The 23,011-nt window shown below is 40.5% G+C and overlaps 1 protein-coding gene and 1 long non-coding RNA gene across 2 annotated transcripts in view; one reads left to right on the top strand and one right to left on the bottom strand.

Moving 5' to 3' along the window:
- Positions 1-5,522: 5,522 nt before the first annotated feature.
- On the bottom strand, positions 5,523-6,927 carry LDOC1 (LDOC1 regulator of NFKB signaling). Its single transcript, XM_008989980.4, has one exon. It carries the CDS (start codon positions 6,795-6,797, stop codon positions 6,360-6,362), a length of 438 nt encoding a protein of 145 aa, XP_008988228.1. The 5' UTR covers positions 6,798-6,927; the 3' UTR covers positions 5,523-6,359.
- A 128-nt stretch (positions 6,928-7,055) lies between these two features.
- LOC144580975 (uncharacterized) overlaps positions 7,056-23,011 on the top strand; it is a 413,738-nt gene continuing 397,782 nt past the window's right edge. Inside the window, exons 1-2 of the long non-coding RNA XR_013531386.1 lie at positions 7,056-7,252; positions 12,237-12,338. This is a non-coding gene — a long non-coding RNA (uncharacterized LOC144580975). The remainder of the gene's footprint in view (positions 7,253-12,236; positions 12,339-23,011) is intronic.

Raw genomic sequence — 23,011 nt, 5'->3', positions numbered from 1 at the left:
TTCATATCTGAAAAATAATAGTGGTGCCTGTACTATTTAAAGGCATAAACACTAACAGAAATGATGCAAGCAATTAAATTTGGGAGCATGGAGATGGGAGGAAAGTGGAAAAAAGGGAAAATATACTAAATATTTTCTCAACAGCCTGAACTATCATAAAGTAAATAGGCAAACTACAAACTGGGCATGAATATTTGCAACATATTTCGCATATCCCTAATAAATAGCTTCTAAAAAATTGAGAAAGAAACACTAACAACCCAAGAGAAAATTAGGCAAGGATACAAAAAGAATAAAGCAAATCCACAATATAGGAAATTCGATAGACAAATAACCAGGTTTCCTCAAAGAATAAATTACAGGAAAAAAAGGGTGGGAGAAATTGTTATTAATTAAATGAAGGTTAAGAGATATATAGACCAAATGCAATGTGCTAACATTGTAAGGAAATTAATTCACGTAAACAATTAAAAAGACATTTTTTAAGATACTGGGATATTTGACTCTATATTAAACATTAAATATATTGAGGACTGTTGATTTTGTCAGGTCTGTTAATGATATGGTGAATTATGTTTTTTAAGGCCTTATCCATTAGAGAAACTCACTGAAGTATTAAAGGGTGAATTAAAGTGATACCTGAGAATGGCTTCAAAGTATGTCATAAAAATTACAAGAACTTTAAGGGATAAACAAAGCAAAAATGTTGATAATTTTTGAATCCAGGAGATGAGTCTATAGGGGTTCATCATCGTATTCTCTCTACTTTTGTATGTGTTAAAATTTTTATTGTGTACATTCAAATAAGCAGGTTCTAAAAATTCTATATGGCAGTACAATTATCTGTGACTAGAGAACACATAAATCTGAAACATCACAATTACTTTAGTTACCATTGAAATATAATTCCCTTTACTTTCTTTTTAATGATGTTATTTGTTTTAAATTGAAAGCTTTAATGTGGGGCATATAAAAATAGCCCTGGCAACAGTCTTTTATCTTGAACTGACTGATTCAGGACTAGTCAATTCATTTAAACTGAATGTATAGGAACTTTGGCTAAAATATAAGAATTATTGTACTTTTGCTGATGAAATACTTGTTCATTTAGAGAGAGGAGAGTAGGTATGTACATTTTGTGGCTAGAATAATAAGAAATATAATATATTACTGACCATATGTCAGATACCAGCCTCTGAAGTGGAAAAGGGAGGTTCAAAAATGTTGCTATATCTAGCTATTCTGAAACACCCTTTTCAGCATCTCTCCATTTTATATGATTTGCTTCTGAGTCCCAACTCAAACCTCATGTTGAACTGTAACCCCAATGCTGTAGGTGAGGCCTGGCGGGAGATGACTGGATTGCAGGGGAAGCTTCTCATGAATGGTTTCATATCCTCCCCCTTGGTACTGCATAATGAGTGAGTTATCAGGAGATGTGGTTATTTAATAAGTGTATAGCACCTACTCCCTCATTCTGTCTTCCTGCTGCTCACCACGTAAGACATGCCTGCCTCCCCTTAGCCTACCCCCATGACTGGAAGTTTCCTGAGATCTCCCCAGAAGTCATCATGCTTCCTGTACAGCCTGGGAAACCATGAGGCAATTAAACTTCTTTTCTCTGTAAATTACACAGTCTCAAGTATTTCTTTGGAGATGAGATTAATACACCACTCCTCTTCCCAACTCATCCACGGGAAGATTTTTGCTCCATTAACAAATCTGCTATGGTGTTCATAATTCCTTCAAGCAAGCAATTCCTTCAATCTATCCCAAGGTTAAAAAAAGACAATAGAACATTATATGGATGACAGAACATTTGAAGACAAATATTCTCGGGACAACAGAACATTTGAAGACAAAAGAACAAATTTTAACAGGCATTTTAGGCAAGAGAAAAAAATGCAAGGTAGTTAATCAGATTTTCATTAAGGAAGATAGGAGGTTACCAACACTCTCAAAGGACACCATTAGAACTGAGTGGGCTAAGACTGTAGGGAATATGCTTGTCCTATTCAGTCATGCAAACTGCTGCCAGACACTTAACCCTGACTTAACAAAATCCTATTTCAAAGCAAATAATAAACATTCTTCATATAATTAACCCCCCCTTACCATCGAGGAAAACATTCTCAGGACCTTGAATTAAAGTAGCTTTATTAGCTTTGCTTTACTTATTTTGAGCACCTAGAGGCCAGGCGAGATGGCTCACGCCTGTCATCCCAACACATTGAGAAGCCAAGGCAGGCAGATCACATGAGCAGGAGTTCAAGGTCAGCCTGGCCAACATGGCGAAAACCCATCTCTATTAAAAATACCAAAATCAGCTGGGGGTAGTGGTGGGCACCTGCAATCCAAGCTACTTGTGAGGATGAGGCAGGAGAATCGCTTGAACCCAGGAGACAGAGGTTGTAGTGATCTGAGATCATGCCACTGCACTCCAACCTGGGCGACAGAGTAAGACTGTCTCAAAAAAAAAAATCCTAGAAAAATATTTAAACGCATTTTGAAAATGCAAATATACCACTAATTTCAACAAGACTTCTCTCTCGAGTCTGCCTACTTCCAAATTAATGAGGTTTTAGCTATGTTTTAATGGCAGAAAATAATCAAATATACATGTGCATAAAGTACTCTAGCTTTATATACCATTCTGCAAGATAGCAACACAGACTTAATACATGGCAGTGCTTATCTATTCAAATGAATAGAAAAATAAAAAGATATATTGGTATATATGATTAAATGATTATGACCTTTAATATGACTAATATCATCTCATTGATAGCATTATTTCATTGGCCATTTCAAGTCTATTATGCCCACAATGAGAATTCAGGAGTCTGGGGTTCATATTTGTTCAGCATTCCTACCAATTTTTAATACTTTTTATCTAAGTGGTGCTTTTATCCTTAGACATACTTCTACTTCTTCATTTTTTTGCAATGCTTTATGCCATTATCATGAATTCCTCCCTGGGTGGTAGAGCCCTTGCCAATATCTGCACTTTTATTACAGAATCTGCCCCCAAGGTAACCAGAGTCTCACATTTTCCTTTTCTGCATCTCACAGCATAACCTGTTTGTTATGCAAGAAGGACCTCACCTAACACACACAAACATATACACACACACATATTCACAGCAAGCTCATGTGCACATGAACACATACTCAGGAAATGTACATTTTGGATCACAGAAGCTCCTTGGCCTAGTTCTCCCAGATGCCACTCAGATGCTGCCTTGGCATGGCATCCTTACTGACCCTCCCTTCCTCCACAGAACACTGAACTCATCTGTCCTCAACTTCCACCCCAGAAAGGTCACTCCCAGATCTAATTACAGCCCAGATCTCTTCCTGGCCCTTCTCTGTAACTAATCATTAAAGTTCTGGCCCAAAGCACAGTAAAAGCAGCACACTGTACTCATTATGAAGGCAGAGTCCACATTTTATTTAATGATGTTTCTGTAACTCCACTCAGCGTAACTGGGCCATAATCAGTTTGGAATAAATTATTTTTGGTCACACTGGATCCTTTACCTTTTAGCTGTTGCTCACTTTTCCACATTTATCCCCGATTCAAGGCCTTTCTAGTCAAGAATAAAGTGTAATTATCTGGCCTCAAACATATTATGTCTCAAATATAATCTTTCACTCTTCCAAGGGTTTTTGTATATATTCCAAGGAGACTGGGAGAAGTTATCAACAAATTATAAATAACCAGGTGTCTCCTTGATTCATATTTGGAGGCAGCAGCTCCCTGAAGAGCCCCCAGATCTCATTTCCACCCAAGCCCTTGGCCTCGGCCTCTTTTATTAAGTCATGCCCAACCCTGTCCCTGCCCTCCAGAAACAGCTATCCTAGGTGTGAGACAACTCCTACCCTGAACTTTGCCTGTTCACCAGGTAAAACAGCTTTGTTTCTTGCTTCATGTAAGACTTCAAAAAGTAAACAGGGGCTTATCATGCTCTCATTTCCATTCTCCCTGCACCTGCTCTGCTCCTCTTCTCACTGACATTTTCCTACTAAAGCCAGGCTCAGAGCCAGAGACTTGCTTCCTGAGACTTCAGTTCCCAGGCCCAGGAGTAACAGCCCATGTTTACTGAGTACTCACCATGTAGCAGTGACAGTTCTAAATGCTTCATGAATATGACCTCATTTAATCCACACCTATGAGGTAATTAATATTATGACCCATATCTCATTTAATCAACACTGAGGTTTACCAGTACAAATAAAACATCTGCCTCAAAAGGCCTTACACAGTAAGGAAATGTGTCATTTAAATTAATTAAAGGTTATAAAGTCAAGTTGGCTTCAGACATGGTACAATGGGGATATCTGGACAGTTATAAATGAGAACTCTGAACCACTCACCACCTCCTAAACAGTTCTGCCTAGCAGAGGTAGTCCTCACAAATCCCCAACCAAGCTGCTCTGCATTAAACATTTCATGACTTAAACTGGGGCAATGGCCTCACAAAGGTATGCAGATTCTTCTCAGCAGCCACGGCTTCACGCTCTGAACCCTCCAGGCCCAGAGATCTCAGAGTAGCCCACATAGCAGTAAAAGGTCTGATTTAAGAGATAACCAAGCATTTCCTGCTAATTTTCATAGGCAGGAATCTGGGACACATCTATGAGTGGGAATTCTACAGATGTCTGCCCAAAGAGGATGAAATATTTGTTTTTTGTTTTTTGAGACGGAGTTTCGCCCTTGTTACCCAGGCTGGAGTGCAATGGCGCGATCTCGGCTCACCGCAACTTCCGCCTCCTGGGTTCAGGCAATTCTCCTGCCTCAGCTTCCTGAGTAGCTGGGATTACAGGCATGCGCCACCATGCCCAGCTATTTTTTTGTATTTTTAGTAGAGACGGGGTTTCACCAGGTTGACCAAGATGGTCTTGATCTTTTGACCTCGTGATCCACCCGCCTCGTCCTCCCAAAGTGCTGGGATTAGAGGCTTGAGCCACCGCGCCCTGCAGAAATATTTGTTAAGATCAGGGTTTATCTTTATGGGTACACGTGCCCAGGATCCAGGATTTAATGTTAGCTGGAGCATCTGAGAGTGACATAAAAGCAATATACTATGTTGGCTATTTGGAGCCTGAACTCAGCAGCTACACATAGGCAATAAGGATTAAGGGGCAGAACTTCCCTGGTACAGTGTTAAGGAATCTGAAAGCTCAGATAATTGGGAGCATTACATCTCTCTCTCTCTCTCTCCCCCCTCTTCCAGGTTTATGACTGTTGTTATGGTCTAATTATTAATACTGCCTCTTTGCCATCTGCTCAGCCAAGCCTTACCCATGCCATTCTGGAGGAACCAGAGGACATACCCTTTGCCAGGGCTTTATGAAATACATTGGTGAAGGGAACATCAGAACACTGACAGAGCCCTGAGGTAGCTGTCGCCAACAGCCTGGAGATGACAGCGGGGAACCCTGATTTCCATGGGAATAATGGTAGACAGAGTGACAGTGTTGGAGGCCAGTGACAGCACTTAACCATTAAAAGACAATCATTTCTTTTTTTTGTAGTGCTTGATATTTATTGAAAATAATGCCAATGCTTTTTCCAGGTAGTATTGAGGAGCTGGGCTGAGTGCTTGCTTTGTTCTTAGTATTATTTGTCCAAATGCACACATCTGGGGGACTGCTGCAATTTTGAAAGTAAAGTGACAGCTGTGTAAAACCAATGCATAGGAAAAAAGAAATGTCAACAATTTGGCTGCCAGGCACACCAAGCCCCTGCAGCAATCTGGTGGGGCATGGGAGGACCCTCAGAGTGGGTAGAAAACTAACCAGGCTGAATGATTGGCCCCTTCATGGGTTGGTGAGCTGTCCGAATCAATGTCCGAAGAGGTATAGCCAACTCTGGCATCTTCCAGGTTGGTCCTTACTTCGAAAGGCGGTAGTATGTAGGTGGGATGTGGTGAGTGGATGTGAAGTGGCAGCATAGTTCTCTGGGCAGATGTAAGCCTGGCAGTAGGGTAGGTGGCAGCAGCAGGGCTATGGGTGGTATGACCAATTTATAATGGGGGCATGGCCAATAACTGGGGCTCAGGACACAGTTCGGATTAGCAGGGGAGGGATTCAGGGGCTGGCCAGGGTAGATGACACTTCCAAGCATTTCCGAGTGAGTGAGGCTTCAGCCCCAACCCCAGCAGCAGGTAAATGGAGCACTATTCCTGGAACAAAGACAAGCACTACGGAGAAACGAAGAGAGAGAACTGAAGGGCGCGAGTAGGGAAGGGGACCAGAGGGCAAGGCGGAGAACAGTGGCTCCCGGCGGGGTGAGGGCTGGAGAGAGGGGGTGGCGGCGTGCAGGGCCCTCCCCGCTAGGCCTGAGGGTCTAAGGCCTAGTAATCATCCTCTTCGTCGTCGTCGTCGTCTTCATCGTCATCCCAGCCAAAGCACTGTTTCATCTCATCGAGGAAGGCCCGGTAATCACCTAGGATGGGGCTATCCATCTCGATGTAGGGCACCACCCACTCCTCGGCTTCCCCGGTGAGGAGGCTGATTAGGAATGCCACCTTCATGGCGTCGTTGCAGAATCGGTTCTCGTTCACGAGCATGTAAGACGCCGTCTGCACGATAAACTCGGGGAGCCGGGAACTCTCGCCATTAAACGTTTCGGGGAAGGGCACCGGGCAGCTTGGCGGACGTACCTGGCGCAGCAGGCTGGCCCTCTCGCACACCAGCAGCCGCAGCTGTTCCATGAGCTGGCTGTTCTCGATGCTCAGGGCGCGGTGCCGCATCAGGAGCGCATGCAGCAGCAGCACCAGCTCATCCACCATGGCGAACGGCTTGGAAGTACAGGGCTCGGCTCGGTGCGGCTCGGTGCGGCTCGGCTCGGACAAGGTGCGTACGGAGGCCTCGCAGGAAGTGCTTGTCCACCAAGGCGCGCGAGGGCCAGGGGCGGGGGGCGGGGGGGCGGTGCGGTGCGCGCCGGAGTCCGGGAGGCTACGCAAGCCCCGCCCACGCGGCCTTTCGGACGGACGGTGCGCCGGCGCGGCGCGGGAGGGGCGTGGCCAGGCGAGGGGCCGCGGAAGCGTGGGGGCGTGGCCGGGATGGGAAGAGTGTAGACACACAGGGCTTGGCTAGGACTAGGATGCGCTGGGTTGCTGAACCACCGGCTTGTCGTAGCCCTCTAGGCGGGCAGTTAAAGGCTGCGGTCGGCTGTCAGAGCTCCTGGATGTGGGGCCTGAATTAGCAGAGGACCTGGCGAGCGCTGAATCCGGTCTCAGAGAAGGTACACTTGTTCAAGCTGAAAAGATTAACCACTCTTCTACCTAGCCAACTCGCACAACTCAGTGTTCCTTCGTGGGTCTGTGGCCACTAAATTCTCTTGGCGCGATGTTTTATTAACACATTTTCTTTCTTGTTTAAATCTCACTTAGCGAAGTATTGACACTGCTGGCTGCACTGTGGAAGTCACACTTCCTTTCAGGGTCATGAAGACCCTCAGGGGGTCCTGCCTTTCATGAAAAAGGCAGTATTTAAACAGTGACTTATTTAATTGGGAAATAATATGATATACCTACCTTAAAAAAAAAAAAAACCTAAATAGCAAGATATAAAAAGTTCTGCAAAATCAGCATCCGATAACCAATTGCAGGCATCCCACACATTTTATTCTCTATTTCTTGTTCTGCTACTAGTGCCATTGGCCACTGGGTATTATTCTCTACTTAAAAATGAACTGTGAAGATGTGAGTGTTTATAAATAATTTTCTTTTTCTACTTTAAATGGATCTCTGATCCTAGAGCTATCATGAATTATTGGCTCTGCTTTCAAATATATTGCCAATTCAATCATGTCTTGCCATTTCTACCACTGCCACCCTGATCCCCACCCAGCCTTTCTTTCTCACACACTGCTGCAACTAATCACTTAGCTTTCGCTTTTTTCTACCTATAGTATATTCTCCATAAAGTAGCCACGGGAATCATTTAAAACAAAAATTAGATCCCTTCACTCCCTTGCTCAAAATCATCCAAGTTTCATCTCAGAATAAAGAGCAAAGTTGCAGCCAAGGTCTACAAAGCCCTTCCTTCTATCCTATGCCTCTTCCCATTTTCTGCTATGCTCTAATCACTGTCCTTGCTGATTCTCACACACGTCAAGTAGTTCTGGCTTTGTAGCCTTTGCACCTTCTACCCCTTCTGCCTTGCAAGACTTGTCCCAGTTGGCTGCCTGACTCCTTCACCTACTGCTTTCAAAGAGAACTTTTCTGGCCACCGGACCTATCAGAGAACCCTGTTCTCTGCCACCAATCTCTAACCCTTGACTCTGCTTCATTTATCTACATAACATTTACTGTGCTACTGGCCAACATGTCAAATAGCACTTTGCTCATCATCTGCTTCTATTTTGCAATATATGTGTCAAAGAAACACTGCCTTTGCTACCTGCTGTATCCCTAATGCCTAGAAAAATTCTGGCCCAGAGCCAAGGCTTCATTAATGTTTGGCAAGTAAAATAAGCTCAGAGTGCTGATGCTGAAAAAAAAAATTAGAAGTTGTGGCTGCACAAAGTGTCAAAAAATACTCTTCAAGTCGTTCAGTGTAAGGCTGGGCACAGTGGCTTATGCCTGTAATCCTAGCACTTTGGGAGGCCGAGGTGGGCGGATCACCTGAGGTCAGGAGTTCAAGACCAGCCTGACCAACACGGCGAAACCCTGTCTCTACTGAAAATACAAAATTAGCCAGGCGCCTGTGATCCCAGCTACTTGGGAGGCTGAGGCAGGAGAATCACTTGAACCTGGGAGGCAAAGGTTGCAGTGAGCCAAGATCACACCATTGCACTCCAGCGTGGGCAACAAGAGGGAAACTCTGTTTAAAAAAAAAAATTGTTCAGCGTATTTTATCTGTGATCATGAATCAGTCTCAATTGTGAAACAATGACTGATGTAATAAAACTGGCTGAGTAGATTTTTAAAGAAATTCAATGATTCAGTCCTTTATGACAGAATTGAATGATCATCCATGGAAGTAGGAGGCTGGGAGAGAGCAGAGAAACAGGGCCAAGACCCAAGTAGGGACACAGGGAAGATCACACTGGTGAAAGGATGGGAAGTGAAAAAAAAGAGGAATATGAGCCTTTGGCCTCTCCTGTGCTATGAGCTCTGCTGCTAGAGAAGTTTCTTGAGGGCAGGCAGTGATCCACTCTCACTCTTAATTTTATCTTCAGCACCTGGCAGTGTTTACTACCTCCTCCATAAATGTTCAGTGTGAGGATTGAAGGGGAGGGATGGGAAATGTGGAAAGTAGGTCTCTGGCCATCATGCCTATTTACAGTTCAAAGTACAGGATGGGCCTTACTGGGAAAGAGGTAGTGTCCAGCTCCACCTTTCATATCCAGGCCCTAATCCAGGAAGAGTACTCAGGGTTCCACTCCTAGGAGCACACTTTCTGTGGCAGACGCTGGGCCAGGTGATTGGCAGGGCTGTCTCAGTGACTCACACACAAGGACCAGACATGTGAATGGGCATTTTAGAGCCAGAGATCCAGGAGATAAAGACTTACCTCAACCTAATAAAGCAATAGGTTGATGGTGCTATACCATCATGCCAACCTCTCTAACTCTAAAGCCTTTGCCCTTGCACCATGTGCTGGACCCTTGTGACTTCGGTGGACTCAGGCAGGTCTAGTGGGGAATCAGAGACGATTAGGCAGATGTTGCCCTCATTTCCTTCCTACAACTCCACAGCAGAGAGATTCGGGGAGGAAACTAGATGAGGCAACCACTAGTAATCCCTCAGAGTGTGCTCTGAGATGCTGGAAGACAGGAAATGTCCTGGCCAAAACTGTGCCCAGAACTGAGCAGTGACTTTGGGAGGTACTTCTCAGCTTGGAGAAAGGGGATGGAGACAAGCAGCTTAGCACTGACTAACAAGGGAAGTAGTCAGGAAGAGGTGGGTAGTATCAGCTGATAGAATAAGTAGAATCTTAATGCTCATGTTAACCGGCTTCCAGGTACCTGCGAGGCTCTCCCATCAGTGCCAGTGCCTTTCAGCACTTTCTTCATTCACCCTGCTTATGCCTGCATGTTGCCTTCCTCATTCCCTTTCCCTGCTCTCAGTGGCCCTTAAATGTTCCTTTACACTTAGGTGAATATGCTGGAGGCAGACACAAGTACTCCCTGTGACAAGTATTCATAGGGAGTACTTGTCTCAGGCTCATAAAGTTTATCAGGACAGATCTGGCTTGGAACACCCTAAGGGTGGCTTAGTCTCCACCATTTGGCGAGAGCAGAAGCCCAAGGCATTCACTGCCACTATCTTCCAGGCTTCAAACCCTGCTCTGATACACATCAAGCATCCAGGCTGTAAAATTCTCTTGAAATAAACATGAAAATTTCCCATGATTCTTAAGCCACCAGATGAGTATGCACACATCAACTGGGTAAACTAACTTGGCACTCAAATATGCAGTCAGGAACAGACAGCGGCTTTGGAAAGTATTTATGAGAGGACTGCATGAATGCTGCCAAGAGCCAGATCTCTTTCTATAGATTTCCTTCTATAGCCAGGTGCAGCCTAGGACTGCATTTGGAGGGCAATAGCCCTTTGGCCTAGAGAAAGGAATGAAGAGGGACAACTTCCTCCCTCCTATCTTTGCCCTCTCCAGCTTACTAAAGTGCCTGGAAACATTTTTACATGTTTACTAATGTACTAAATCAATGTATTCTTATGGTTGAAATAAACAATATTGATGTGTTAAAATAGGAACATTCTTAAGACCTCTTATCCTCACAAAATATCACTTTATAAGATTGCTAAAATTCAAATTTTGCCCTCTCTTGTTCTCTCTCTCCCTTTCTCTAAGGAGACTTAACTCTTCAGTTTGTTAGATGTTATAGAAAAAACATGATGCCAAATAAACTCAATAGTTCCAGATATAATACTAGAAAATCAGATTTTTATAACTGAAAAATTTTTATGAACTAATGTCTTATATTAAGTATTTTGTATTTTTCATGTGTAGGCTTTTGTATTACCATAATACAGAATTTATTGCCAGCAGTGTGCTGCACTAGATGGTTGTTGTTTAGTTTTTCTCTTGCCTACTTATTTTAATATATTTGGTCACATTGATTATACAAGAGCTTATACATATGTTTTGTTTCTGTCATTTTTGTACATTTTAGGAAATATCTGACAACATGTTAAATTTGTTCTTAAGGATCTTAAGAAAATTATTGATTATAAATCTGTGTTTTCCTGTTTTGTTTTAAATGTTTAATAGCCTCTCTTTTAGATTGGCTAGTTACTTTGATCTAGACTCAGTTTTTCATGAGGCAGAATGGGTGTTGTAAATTGAAGGTAACCACAAATTCTTTGCCATTCAGGAGAGAGGTAAAAACAATTTTCCCTGCCTTATTAATCTGGGGTGGCCCTGTGACTTGATTTGACAAACAGAATGTGATACAGTGCCTTCAAATTTATGAGACAAGTCCTTAAATAACTGAAGATTCTGCCTTTGCCACTTGGTATGCTTCCCATTAAGAGCCAGCTGCCATATATAAGAAGTCTGACTACCATGGGTTCATTATACTGTGAAGAAGCTTAAGCTAGCCACATAGAGAGAGAGCATGTGGAGGAGCAGCAACATTAAAAAAACATGAGACTGAAGCTCCTTTTGTGGACTTTCCAGCCTAGCAGAGCCACCACCTGAATGCAGCTGAGTGAATAACCCCAACTGACTATATATAAAGCAAAAAAACCAAAAAAAACAAAAACAAAAACCATCCAGCTGAGCCCTAACTGAATTTATGATCCACAGAATCATGAATAAGTAGAATGCCAGTTGCTGTAAGCCACAAAGTTCTGGGATAGTTTGCTACCTGGCAGTAGAGGACTTAAACATGGAGAAAGTTAGGGTATGCTGCAGATAAAAGCAGGATCCCTATATTTTAAAAAAATATGATTTATGAATCTACTGCCCTATTCTGTTTTCTTAGATTTATATTTGTCTCTTTGGCATCCATTAATCACAAGGCCAAACTAATGGCCAAAGTTGTTTGCATCCTCCTTGGTATCCAGAACCCATCCTCTGAAACTACTTCCTTTCTTTAACTCTCATGCACCAAGCCAATATTCACCTGCTCTAAATTAACCTGAAGCCAGGTGTCAGACAACTAGGGATTGCCCCATCCCCCCTTAACCAGCTGGGATCATTCAAATTACCCAGTTCTAAACTGTTTGACCTGCCCTTCCTTGCCTTTCCCACAGATATGCCGGTAAAGACTATGGCTTCCACTCACTCCTTTGTGCCTCCTGGTGTTTACCCACATGTCCTTGCATGATGTGGTGAGCCTCCCCTTCTCAGAAAATGTAAGTAACAAAAATCTTTCAATTACATTGGCCTTTCTGTGTCATCACTCAGTCATCTCCATAAATGAAAATCCTGCAGGTACAGTTGGGACAAATGAAAAGTAATCTTCTCCCGTGGGGAACTCTGAAGTGTGTGCTTGTGCATGAGTGCCTCTCTGTCCTTATGTGAGTGTCTGTAGCCAAGCAGACATAAGCATATTGCTGCCCTGTGACATCAAGGGTGCTGCATAGAGGGAAAACTGGTAGTGTCATGGTATGACAAAAATAGAATCAAAAGCAGCCATGTTTTCTCCAGGGAATATATATGCCTATGTAAAAGCAGTGAAGCACATTTCAGGGAAGCATTATGGAAGGAAAATAATTTTTGAAAAGAGGAATTCTGTTTTCATACTCTTGCTTGCAACCTGTGTGGCTGGAGGAAGTCATTTATTTTTTTTTTCTGAGCTTCTATTTCCTTATCAATAAAGTGCATACTAGTAAGATCTATATCATAAGGCTGCAGTGAATATCAAATTATAAAATATAAAAGTATCTGACAAACTAAAAAAATCTTTTGTATGCAGATTACATGTTATTGTTCACTGGACAATTGAGATTTAGTAGCCTTGCAGTAACTCCTGTTAACTGCATGTTACATTTAATGGGTAGATAGTTCACTACTCTTATGTTAACCTAGTACCTGTGAATTTATCCATGAAGTTTAAAATTATAAAGTATACCTTTGAATAACTAGTTGGAATAATAAAATAGCATTACCTCAGGATCTTGCTTCTTGTCAATTCAAAGCTTTCTGCTCTTATAAGTTTTTTAGGGAAAAAAAATGCATCTATCACTATAGTCCAAAGACCAAATATTACATTTTCCGTTTTATCTTATCAATCTGGAACAAAATCCATGCTACATCTGGGATGTGGATACACAATCCCCTCTCAGAGTAAAGAGGCAATTATATCTCCAGAAACTTTTCATCACTGTGGACAATGGTGGTCTTCCTTGGAGAGGCCAGCTGCCTGCAGGGACATATGAAAGAGAGAAAACAGGGTTTCTCTCAGGCTTAGAAGTTACTCTGGCCTGGCTTCACCTGAGCCAGCATCCTCTCCTCCCTCCTCTGGGCTTTCCTGCTAGCCTCTTTCATGTCCATAGCTATCTCCTAAACCTGCAGTGATTATTTTTGTTTTTAATTTTTAATTTTTCTGAGTACATAGATGTCTTCTTTGTGGGTACATGAGATATTTTGATACAGGCATACCATATGTAATAAACACATCAGGGCAAATGGGATATCTCAAGCGTTTATCATTTATTTGGTTACAGACATTCAAATCTTACTCTTTTAGTTGTTTTTAGATGTATAATAAATGTTTTTAATGTATAATAAATTATTATTGACTATAGTCACCCTGTGTGCTACCAAGCACTATGTCTTATTTATTTATTTATTTAGAGATGGTGTCTCAGTCTGTTGCTCAGGCTGGAGTGCAGTGGCACGATCTCGACTTACTGCAACCTCTACCTCATGGGTTCAAGCCATTTTCCTGCCTCAGCCTCCCAAGTAGCTTGGATTACAGGTGCCTGCCACCACGCCCAGCCGATTTTTGTATTTTTAGTAGAGACAGGATTTCACCATGTTGACCAGGCTGGTCTTGAACTCCTGACCTCAAGTGATCTGCCCACCTCGGCCTCCCAAAGTGCTGGGATTACAGGTGTGAGCCACTGTACCTGGTCTTATTTATTCTTTCTATTTTCTAGCTATATTTTTTGGATTCTTTAACCACCCCACTTCCCCCTCAGCTCCCCACTACCCTTCCCAGCCTGTAGTAAGTATCAGTCTACTCTCTCTCTCCATGTGTTCAATTGTATTAATTTTTATTTCTCACAAATGAATCAAAACATGCAAAGTTTGTCTTTCTAGGACTAGCTTGTTGTACTGAACATAATGTCCTCCAGTTCCATGCATGTGTTTGCAAGTGACAGGATCTCATTATTTTCTGTGGCTGAATAGTATTCCATTGTGTCTATGTTCCACATTTTCTGTATGCATTTATCTGTCGATGGACACCTATGTTGCTTCCAAATCTTGGCTATTGTGAGAAGTGATGCAACCAACATGGGAGTGCAGATACCCATCAGTATAAGGAAATCAATATACTTATTTCTTTTCTTTTGGGTGTATTCCCAGAAGTGGGATTACTGAATCATATGGTATCTCAACTTTTATTTTCTTGGGGAAACACCAAACTGTTTTCCTTAGCGGTTGAATAATTTACATTCCCACCAACTGTGTAGGAGGGTTCCCATTTCTCCACATCCTTACCAGCATTTGTTATTTCCCGACTTTCGAATATAAGCCATTTTAACTGGTGTGAAATGATATCTCAATATAGCTTATAATTGTATTTCTCTGATGATCAGTGATGTTGAGCACCTTTTCATATGCTTGTTTGCCATTTCTATGTATTCTTCTGAGAAATGTCTATTCATATCTTTTGCCCATTTTTTCATAGGACTGTTAGATTTTTTTCCCAGAGTTGTTTGAGCTCCTTATATATTCTGGTTACTAATCCCTTGTCGGATGTATTGTTTGCAAATATTCTTTCCCCATCTGTTGGTTGGCTTTTTAACTTGATGTGATCCCATTTGTCCATGATTACCTTGGTTGCTTGTGCTTGTGGGGTATGGCTCAGGAAATTTTTGCCCAGACCAATGTCCTAGAGATTTTCCCTATTTTTTTTTTTCCAAGACAGAGTCTCACTTTGTTACTTAGGCTGGAGTGCAATGGCGTGATCTCTGCTCACTGCAACCTCCATCTCCTGGATTCAAGGGATTCTCCTGTTGCAGCCTCTGGAGTAGCTGCGATTACAGGCATGTGCTACCACTCCCAGCTAATTTTTGTATTTTTAGTAGAGACGGGGTTTCACTATGTTGGCCAGGCTGGTCTCAAACTCCTGACCTCAGGCGATCCACCCACCTCAGCCTCCCAAAGTGCTGGGATTACGGGCGTGAACCACCTCACCCCGCCAAGTAATTACTCGTAAGTTCAAACTTCCAGAGATGCCTAGGACATAAACACAACGCGACAAAGCACTTTGCTGGAGTGTAACATGGGTGACCTTTATTCCAGCTTTTGATAACTTCCTCATTTCCATCTGAGACTTCATTAGTCTGGACTTCACTGTTCATATTCTTATCAGCATTTTGGATACAATCATTTAGTCTCTAAGACACTTAACCTCATCTTCCTGTCTTCTTTGAAGTCCTCCAAACTCTTCCAACCTCTGCCCATTAATCAGCCCCAAAGCTGTTTCCACATTTTTCAGTATTGTTATCACAACAGCCCATCCTTTGGTACCAAATTTCAGTATTAGTCCATTCTCGCATTGCTATAAGGAAATGCCTGAGACTGGGTAATCTGTAAAGAAAAAAGGCTTAATTGACTCATGGTTCTGCAGGCTATCAAGGAAGCGTGACAGCATGTGCTTCTGGTGAGGGTTTCAGGAAGCTTACAATCACAGAAAAAGGCAAAGGGGAGCCCGTGTGCCACTTGGTGAGAGCAGGAGTAAGAGGAGGAGAAGTGGGAAGTCTCTAATTTTTTAAACAACCAGATCTCATGTGTACTAACTGAGAACTCACTTATCACCAAGTGGATGGTGCTATAGGATGCATGAGGGATCCACCCCTATTATGTAATACCTCTAACGAGGCCCCACCTCCAACAATGGGACTCGCATTTCAAGATGAGGTTTTGAGGGTGCAAACATCCAAACCTTATTAACAGACGTGCCCATATAGCTGAGTGAAAAGGCACACATACTGCTAAGTGACAGAAGCAATGTGAATAGACTACATACTGTATGATTCCAACTATATGACATTCTGGTAAAGACAATGGAAACAGGTTCAGGAAGAGAGTGAGATGAATAGGTGGTGGACAGATGATTTATAGGTCAATGAACCTATTCTTTATGATATTATAATACATTATATATTTTTCAGTAGCAATAGAATATACAAGAGAAAAAGTGATACCTAATGTAAACTATGGACTTTAGGTAATATAGTTAATAATAATGTATTGACATTTGTTCATCAATTGTAACAAATGTATTACACTAATGCAAGATGTTATTAATAGGGGAAACTGTGTGTGGGAGGGTGTTGGGGTATATGGAAAAAATCTACCTTCTGCCCAACATTTTTGTAAACTCGAATCTTCTCTAAAAATAGTTTATTAATTATAAACAAAAGGCAAACCAGCCAGGTTTTTCTAATCGACAAAAGTCTTGAATAAACAAATTCACAAAAGAAGATATAAGAATGGTAAATAGGTATATGAAAAGGTTCTCAACATCATTATTGTAAAGGAAATATGATAAGACACCATTTTATACTAAAATTTGAATGGCTATAATTTTTTGAATGCATAATTCTCAATGATACTGAAAATGCAAAATCACTGGAATTCTCATACACGGCTGGTGGGAATATAAAATGGTGCAAGCACTTTGTACAACTGTGTGGTAGTTTCCTTTTTGTTGAGACAAAGGCTCACTCTGTCTCCCAGGCGGGAATGCAGTGGAGCGATTTCAGCTCACTGCAACCTCTGTCTGTTGGGTTCAATTAATTTTCCTGCCTCAGCTTCCCTAGTAGCTAGGACTACAGGTATGTGCCACCACGCCTGACTAATTTTTTTGTATTTTTAATAGAGACAGGGCTTCATAATTTTGGTCAGGCTGGTCTCGAACTCCTGACCTCAAATGATCTGCCTGCCTCAGCCTCCCTAAGTGCTGGGATTACAAGTACTTTCTTAAACAGTTAAAGATACACCTTCATCGTGGTCCACTATCTGTCTCTAGAATAAAAACATGTTCACAAAAGTTTTCTACTAGAATGTACATAAACCACTGGAAACAACTCAAATGTCCATCAACAGAAGAATGTTTAAAACACATTGTGGCACATTCCTATAATCAATACCACTCAGAAAACTAATGCACACAACACAAAGATTAATCTCAAAAGCATTATTTTGAATGAAATAGGTCAGACACATAAGAATAGCATAACTGTATGGTTCAATTTATATACAATCCAAGAACAAGAGAAAGTGCTTCCTGGTTACAGAAATCAGAAGGGAGATTGGCTGGGGGCTGGATGTGCAACGGAGACTGACAGCAAAGAGACACAAGTAACATTTGGGGGATGATGAAAATGCTCTATATCTTAACTATGGTGGTGGTTATATGGCTCTATACAATTGTCAAAACTAGTCAAACTGAACACATACTATGTATGCTTCCTAATTTATATAAATATACCTAAATTAAATTTTAAAAAGACTGGAGTATTAACTTCAAAGACCTCAACAAAAGAAAAACTAATACAAGAATAGTAAACATAAGAAAACTGTCACTCAAGTATAAAGACAGAGAATGCTTTTGTACCAAAAGAGAGTATCTTCCATTTACCCAAATGGGCCCTAGGAGAGATCTAGCTAAATTTGAACTTTAGTAGCATCTTCGAAAAGGACACGTGGGAAATATATTCTATTCGATTTTCCAAACTGCCAGAAGCATTCTATATCTTTGTATCAACATTACAGTTACTGTGTGTTATAGGCTGAATTGTACACACCTCTTAAAATTGATATTTTGAAGTCCAATTCCCTAGTACCTCAGAATATGACCTTATTTGGAGATAGAAGTCTTTGTAGAGATAATTTGGTTAAAATGAAGTCATTAGGTTAAGATCTATTCTGACTGGCGACCCTGTAAAAAGAGGAAATTTGGGTGCACACACCCAAAGGGGAAACAATGTGAATATATAGGGAAAAGACTGCCACCTACAAGCCAAGGAGGGAGGCCTAGAACAGATACTTCCCTCACAACCCCTGGAAGGAAGCGACTCTACGAACACCTTGATCTACTTCTAACCTTCAGAGCTGTTAAAAAAAAATAAATTTCTGTTCTTTAAACCACCTAGTCTGCATTTCTTTGTTATAGCAGCCCTAGAAAATACGTACACAATTGTTTCGTGAATTAACACCACTCCCACAAAACATAGTTCAGATGTCAGGTACCAGTGTATACCCATTGAGTAATTCCATAAAGTATGTATTTTGCCTCTAATTCTTCAGTCCACATTTCATTATATAAATAACAGATGCATCATAAATGACCAATCACATCACTTCCTACAAAGTCTGTCAGTAATTGGTCACTGCACACCTATATTCAGTGCATATACAGCAAAGTATATTAATTGTGTTACCTCCTTTCCTGTCAGCGATAAAGCTATGTGACATTTTACATAAATGGATAAGAGAAAGATGGAATTAGCCAAAGAATGAAAATGACAGGGAAGAAATAAATCAACAAACAAAACACTGAACGTGCAATTGGAAAGTGGTTGTAATGGGAAGGAGGAAGATGTCCCAAAAGAAGTAACATTGGCAAAAACTTTCACATTAAATAAACTTTTGGGGAAATTTTACAAATTTAAATACAAAGGATGAAACACTGGAAGCAATCGATACTTAGAAAGGAGTATGACAATTCAGCAAATCAAAGAAAGATGCTTATTTCATATCATAAATCACATGATTTATGTGCTAAGAAGCTGTTGTGATTTCCAAGAATCTTGAGGAAGCTCCCAATAGCTATCTTGTTCTGCCACAACAAAGCAGGTGTCTGAAGTGCTTACTAAGAAACCCATGTGAATCTCACATGTGCCTATGTCCCTGTCTGCAACTATTCTGGAGTATAATAGACTATTCTCTTCCACCTTCTAAATCTCATTCATGCAAATGCCTCTTACTGGCAAATTTTAATCCAAAACTATTTCGGGGAGAGGATTCTGGGAAACTGTTCACTGGCTTCTCTTCTGTGATATAAAAAGAGAATCTTAAAGTAGCTTGGAAGCTGAAAAATTGCCTTCCAAGGATGTTCGATCCCTGCAACCTGTGACTGTATTACTTTATTTGTGAAAAGAAACTTCACAGATGGTATTAAGTTTACTTTGTAATAGAGAACATATCCTGGATTATCCACATCATCCCAGTGTGATCATATGGGTCTTTATTAAAACTGAAAGAGGGAGACAGAGGACTGAGTCAGAGAGATGCAAGAAAATCCAAAGTATGACAGGGACTCCTACCCACCATTGCTGGTGTTAAAGATGAAGAAAAGGGGCAAGAAGCCAAGGCATGGCGGCAGTATCTACAAGCTAGATATCACTTTCATCTGCCAGCCAACAAGGAAACAGGAATGCCAGTCTTACAATTGCAACAACCTGAATGTACAATAGAACAGTTCTCACTTAGAACCTCCTGAAAGGAACAGAGCTATACTGACTCCTTGATTTCTGCCTGGTGAGAAATTCATCTGAATTTTGCCCTAGAGAACTATAGGATAATAAATTTGTGTTGTTCAAGCCACCGAGTTTGTAGTAATTTGTTACAACAGCAATAGGAAACTAATACACTGGTCATGCTGAGTTCATGACAGGCCTTCAGAAATAATGAGAACATAAGTGGAAACTGAGTCAAAAAGTCTAGTACTAAGGATTGAACCCATAATCCTTAAACCATACAAATGCAAACAAAAATAAAGCAGGGTTTATAATTTTAAAATTGGGCAATGCTGAATTTACTGGAGAAAAACATTAAAATAGAAAAAAATAGTGAACCACTTTGTTGGTTTTTTTCTTTCTTCCACTTTTAAGTTCCCAGGGTACACGTGCAGGACGTGCAGGTTTGTGACATAGGTAAACGTGTGTCATGGTGGTTTGCCGCCCCTATCAAACTGTCACCTATGTGTTAAGCCTTGCATGGATTAGGAATAAAATTAAAATAAATGTAGAGATTATGAGTACAGATTTTTTAAATATAAGTTTTATAAATTCTGATAATTTAGAAATTGAGTAAATAAGGAAGAGAACTACTAGAGGAAAATGGCTAGCATTTTTATGGTAATAAGTTCATCTTTCATAGCTGAGATCAAATCATGTCATTCTAATTAAATAAAAACTCAGATGCTTTTAAAGATAAAGATAAATGTTGAAGAAATAAAATAATCAACTAAAATTTGGGTAGGAGAGTAGAAGGGGAAAGGTGGAGAAAGTGGAAATATACTAATTCCACTACTATTTCTTATAAGCGAAGAATACTATCTAAAGTAAGAGAGGATTAAATGTGTTGTTTATAATTAAAAGAAAACTAGCAGATTAAAAATATAACCCTTCCCAAGCTTCGGAAATATATGCAAGGAAGTAAAGAAAACATATTAAAGACAAAACAGAAAACATCACATGAAATAACTGGACAAACTAAGCCCATAAATGCCTACCATTTAAATAAATAAATATCAGCTAAAGTCACTTTCTAAAGGATATATTTTCAGATCTCATTACATAGCAAAACCCCTATACTTAAAAATGACTCAGAAACACTAAGATGAAATGATGGAGAGAGTTAAACCATGCAAATGCAAACAAAAATAAAGCAGGGTTTATAATTTTTAAATTGGGCAATGCTGAATTTACTGGAAAAAAACATTAAAATAGAAAAAAAATAGTGAACCACTTTGTTGGTTTTTTTCTTTCTTCCACTTTTAAGTTCCCAGGGTACACGTGCAGGATGTGCAGGTTTGTGACATAGGTAAACGTGTGTCATGGTGGTTTGCCACCCCTATCAAACTGTCACCTGTGTGTTAAGCCTTGCATGGATTAGCTGTTCTTCCTGTTTCTCTCCCTCCCCAACCCTCCCTACAGGCTTCAGTGTGTGTTGTTCCCCTACCATGTGTCCATGTGTTATACAGCTCTCACTTTCCCACTTATAAGTGAGAACATGTGGTGTTTGGTTTTCTGTTCCTTCGTTAGTCTGCTGAAGAAAATAGCTTCCAGCTCTATCCATGTCCCTGCAAAGGACATGAACTCATTCCTTTTTATGACTGCATAGTATTCCATGGTGTATATGTACTAAATTTTCTTTATCCAGTCTATCATTGATGGGCATTTGGGTTGATTTCATGTCTTCGCTATTATGAGTAGTGCTGCAGTGAACATGTATCTTTATAATAGAATGATTTATATTCCTTTTGGTAAATATCCAGTAATGGGATTGTGGGTCAAATGATATTTCTCCTTCTAGATCTTTGGGGAATCTCCATGCTGTCTTCCACAATAGTTGAACTGACTTACATTCCCACCAACAGTGTAAAAGCCTTCTGTTTCCTCTGCAACCTCACCAGCATCTGTTGTTTCATGACTTTTTAACAATTGCCATTCTGACTGGCATGAGATGGTATCTCATTGTGGTGTTGATTTGCATTTCTCTAATCAGTGATGTTGAGTTTCTTTTTCATGTTTGTTGACTGCATGAATGTCTTCTTTTGAGAAGTGTCTGTGTATGTCCTTTGCCCACTTTTTAATGTTTTATTCTTGTAAATTTGTTTATGCTTAGTGAAATACTTTATAATGATAAAGTCTGCAGTTCCCAAGAGATCCAACAGTTATGAAAATCCGTGTGCTAAATAATATAGCATTAATTTTTGTAAGTCAGGCATTTCAGAAGTATAAAGAGAAGAATAAAATCATATTCTTAATGAAGGGTTTTAATACATCTCTCTCAGTCCATAATAGATCCCAGAGGACCAAAAAAAAAACCCCACATAGATCTCAATATCCTAGTTAGTAAAGAATATATAAGTGATAAATATTGAAACAATCATAATAATGTCAGGGAAAGGACTAAATTTCAGGTTGTCAGATTCCCAGTATGCTGTTTTCTTTCCCTGAAACTATGATTTCATCTATGAGAAATTATTTGCAAAAGAATGATGTCAGACTTATACCTCAGGCCATACATGAATAACTTGAAGTAAAACAAAGACACTACAGCAATAGTTAAAATGATAAAACTCTTAAGAGAAAACATAGGTTTTAGTCTTCATGACTTTGGATTTGGCAATGGCTTCTTAGATGTGACACTAAACACACAAGTGACAAAAAAAAATAGAAACACTGGACCTCATGAAAATTAAAATCTTTAAGGCCAGGTGCAGTGGCTAACACCTATAATCCCAGCACATTGGGCGGATCACAAGGTCAAGAGATCAGGACCATCCTGGCCAAAAGGGTGAAACCCTTTTAGTCTCTACTAAAAATGCAAAAAAATTAGCCAGACATGGTGGTGCATGCCTGTAGTCCTAGCTTCTCAGGTGGCTGAGGCAGGAGGCAGGAGGATCACTTGAATCCAGGAGGCGGAGGTTGCGTGAGCCTGGATAGCCCCACTGCACTGCAGCCTGGCGACAGAGCGAGACTCCTTCAAAAAAAAAAGAAAAGAAAACAAATTAAAAACTTTACTGCTTCAAAAGACACTATCAATAAAATGAATGGACATTCAAATTGTATATCAGATAAATGACTAATACAGAAAATATGTAAAGAACTCCTCCAGCTCAGCGTCAAAACGAGAAAATACCCCAATAAAAATTGTGCAAAGGTCTTGAATAGACATTTTTCCAAAGTAGGTATACAACTGACCAATAAGCACATGAAAAAATGTTCAGCATCATTCATCATCAGGGAAATGCAAATCAAAACTCCAGTGAGCTATCATATCATACCAACTGGTATGGTTATAATATTAATTTTTAAAAACAATAAAAAGTGTTGAA

The sequence above is a fragment of the Callithrix jacchus genome, chromosome X (assembly GCF_049354715.1).
Source record: "Callithrix jacchus isolate 240 chromosome X, calJac240_pri, whole genome shotgun sequence".
NCBI classification, from domain to species: Eukaryota; Metazoa; Chordata; class Mammalia; order Primates; family Cebidae; genus Callithrix; species Callithrix jacchus.
Note: the sequence above shows the minus strand (reverse complement) of the source record. Positions and strands in the feature narration are given on the sequence as shown.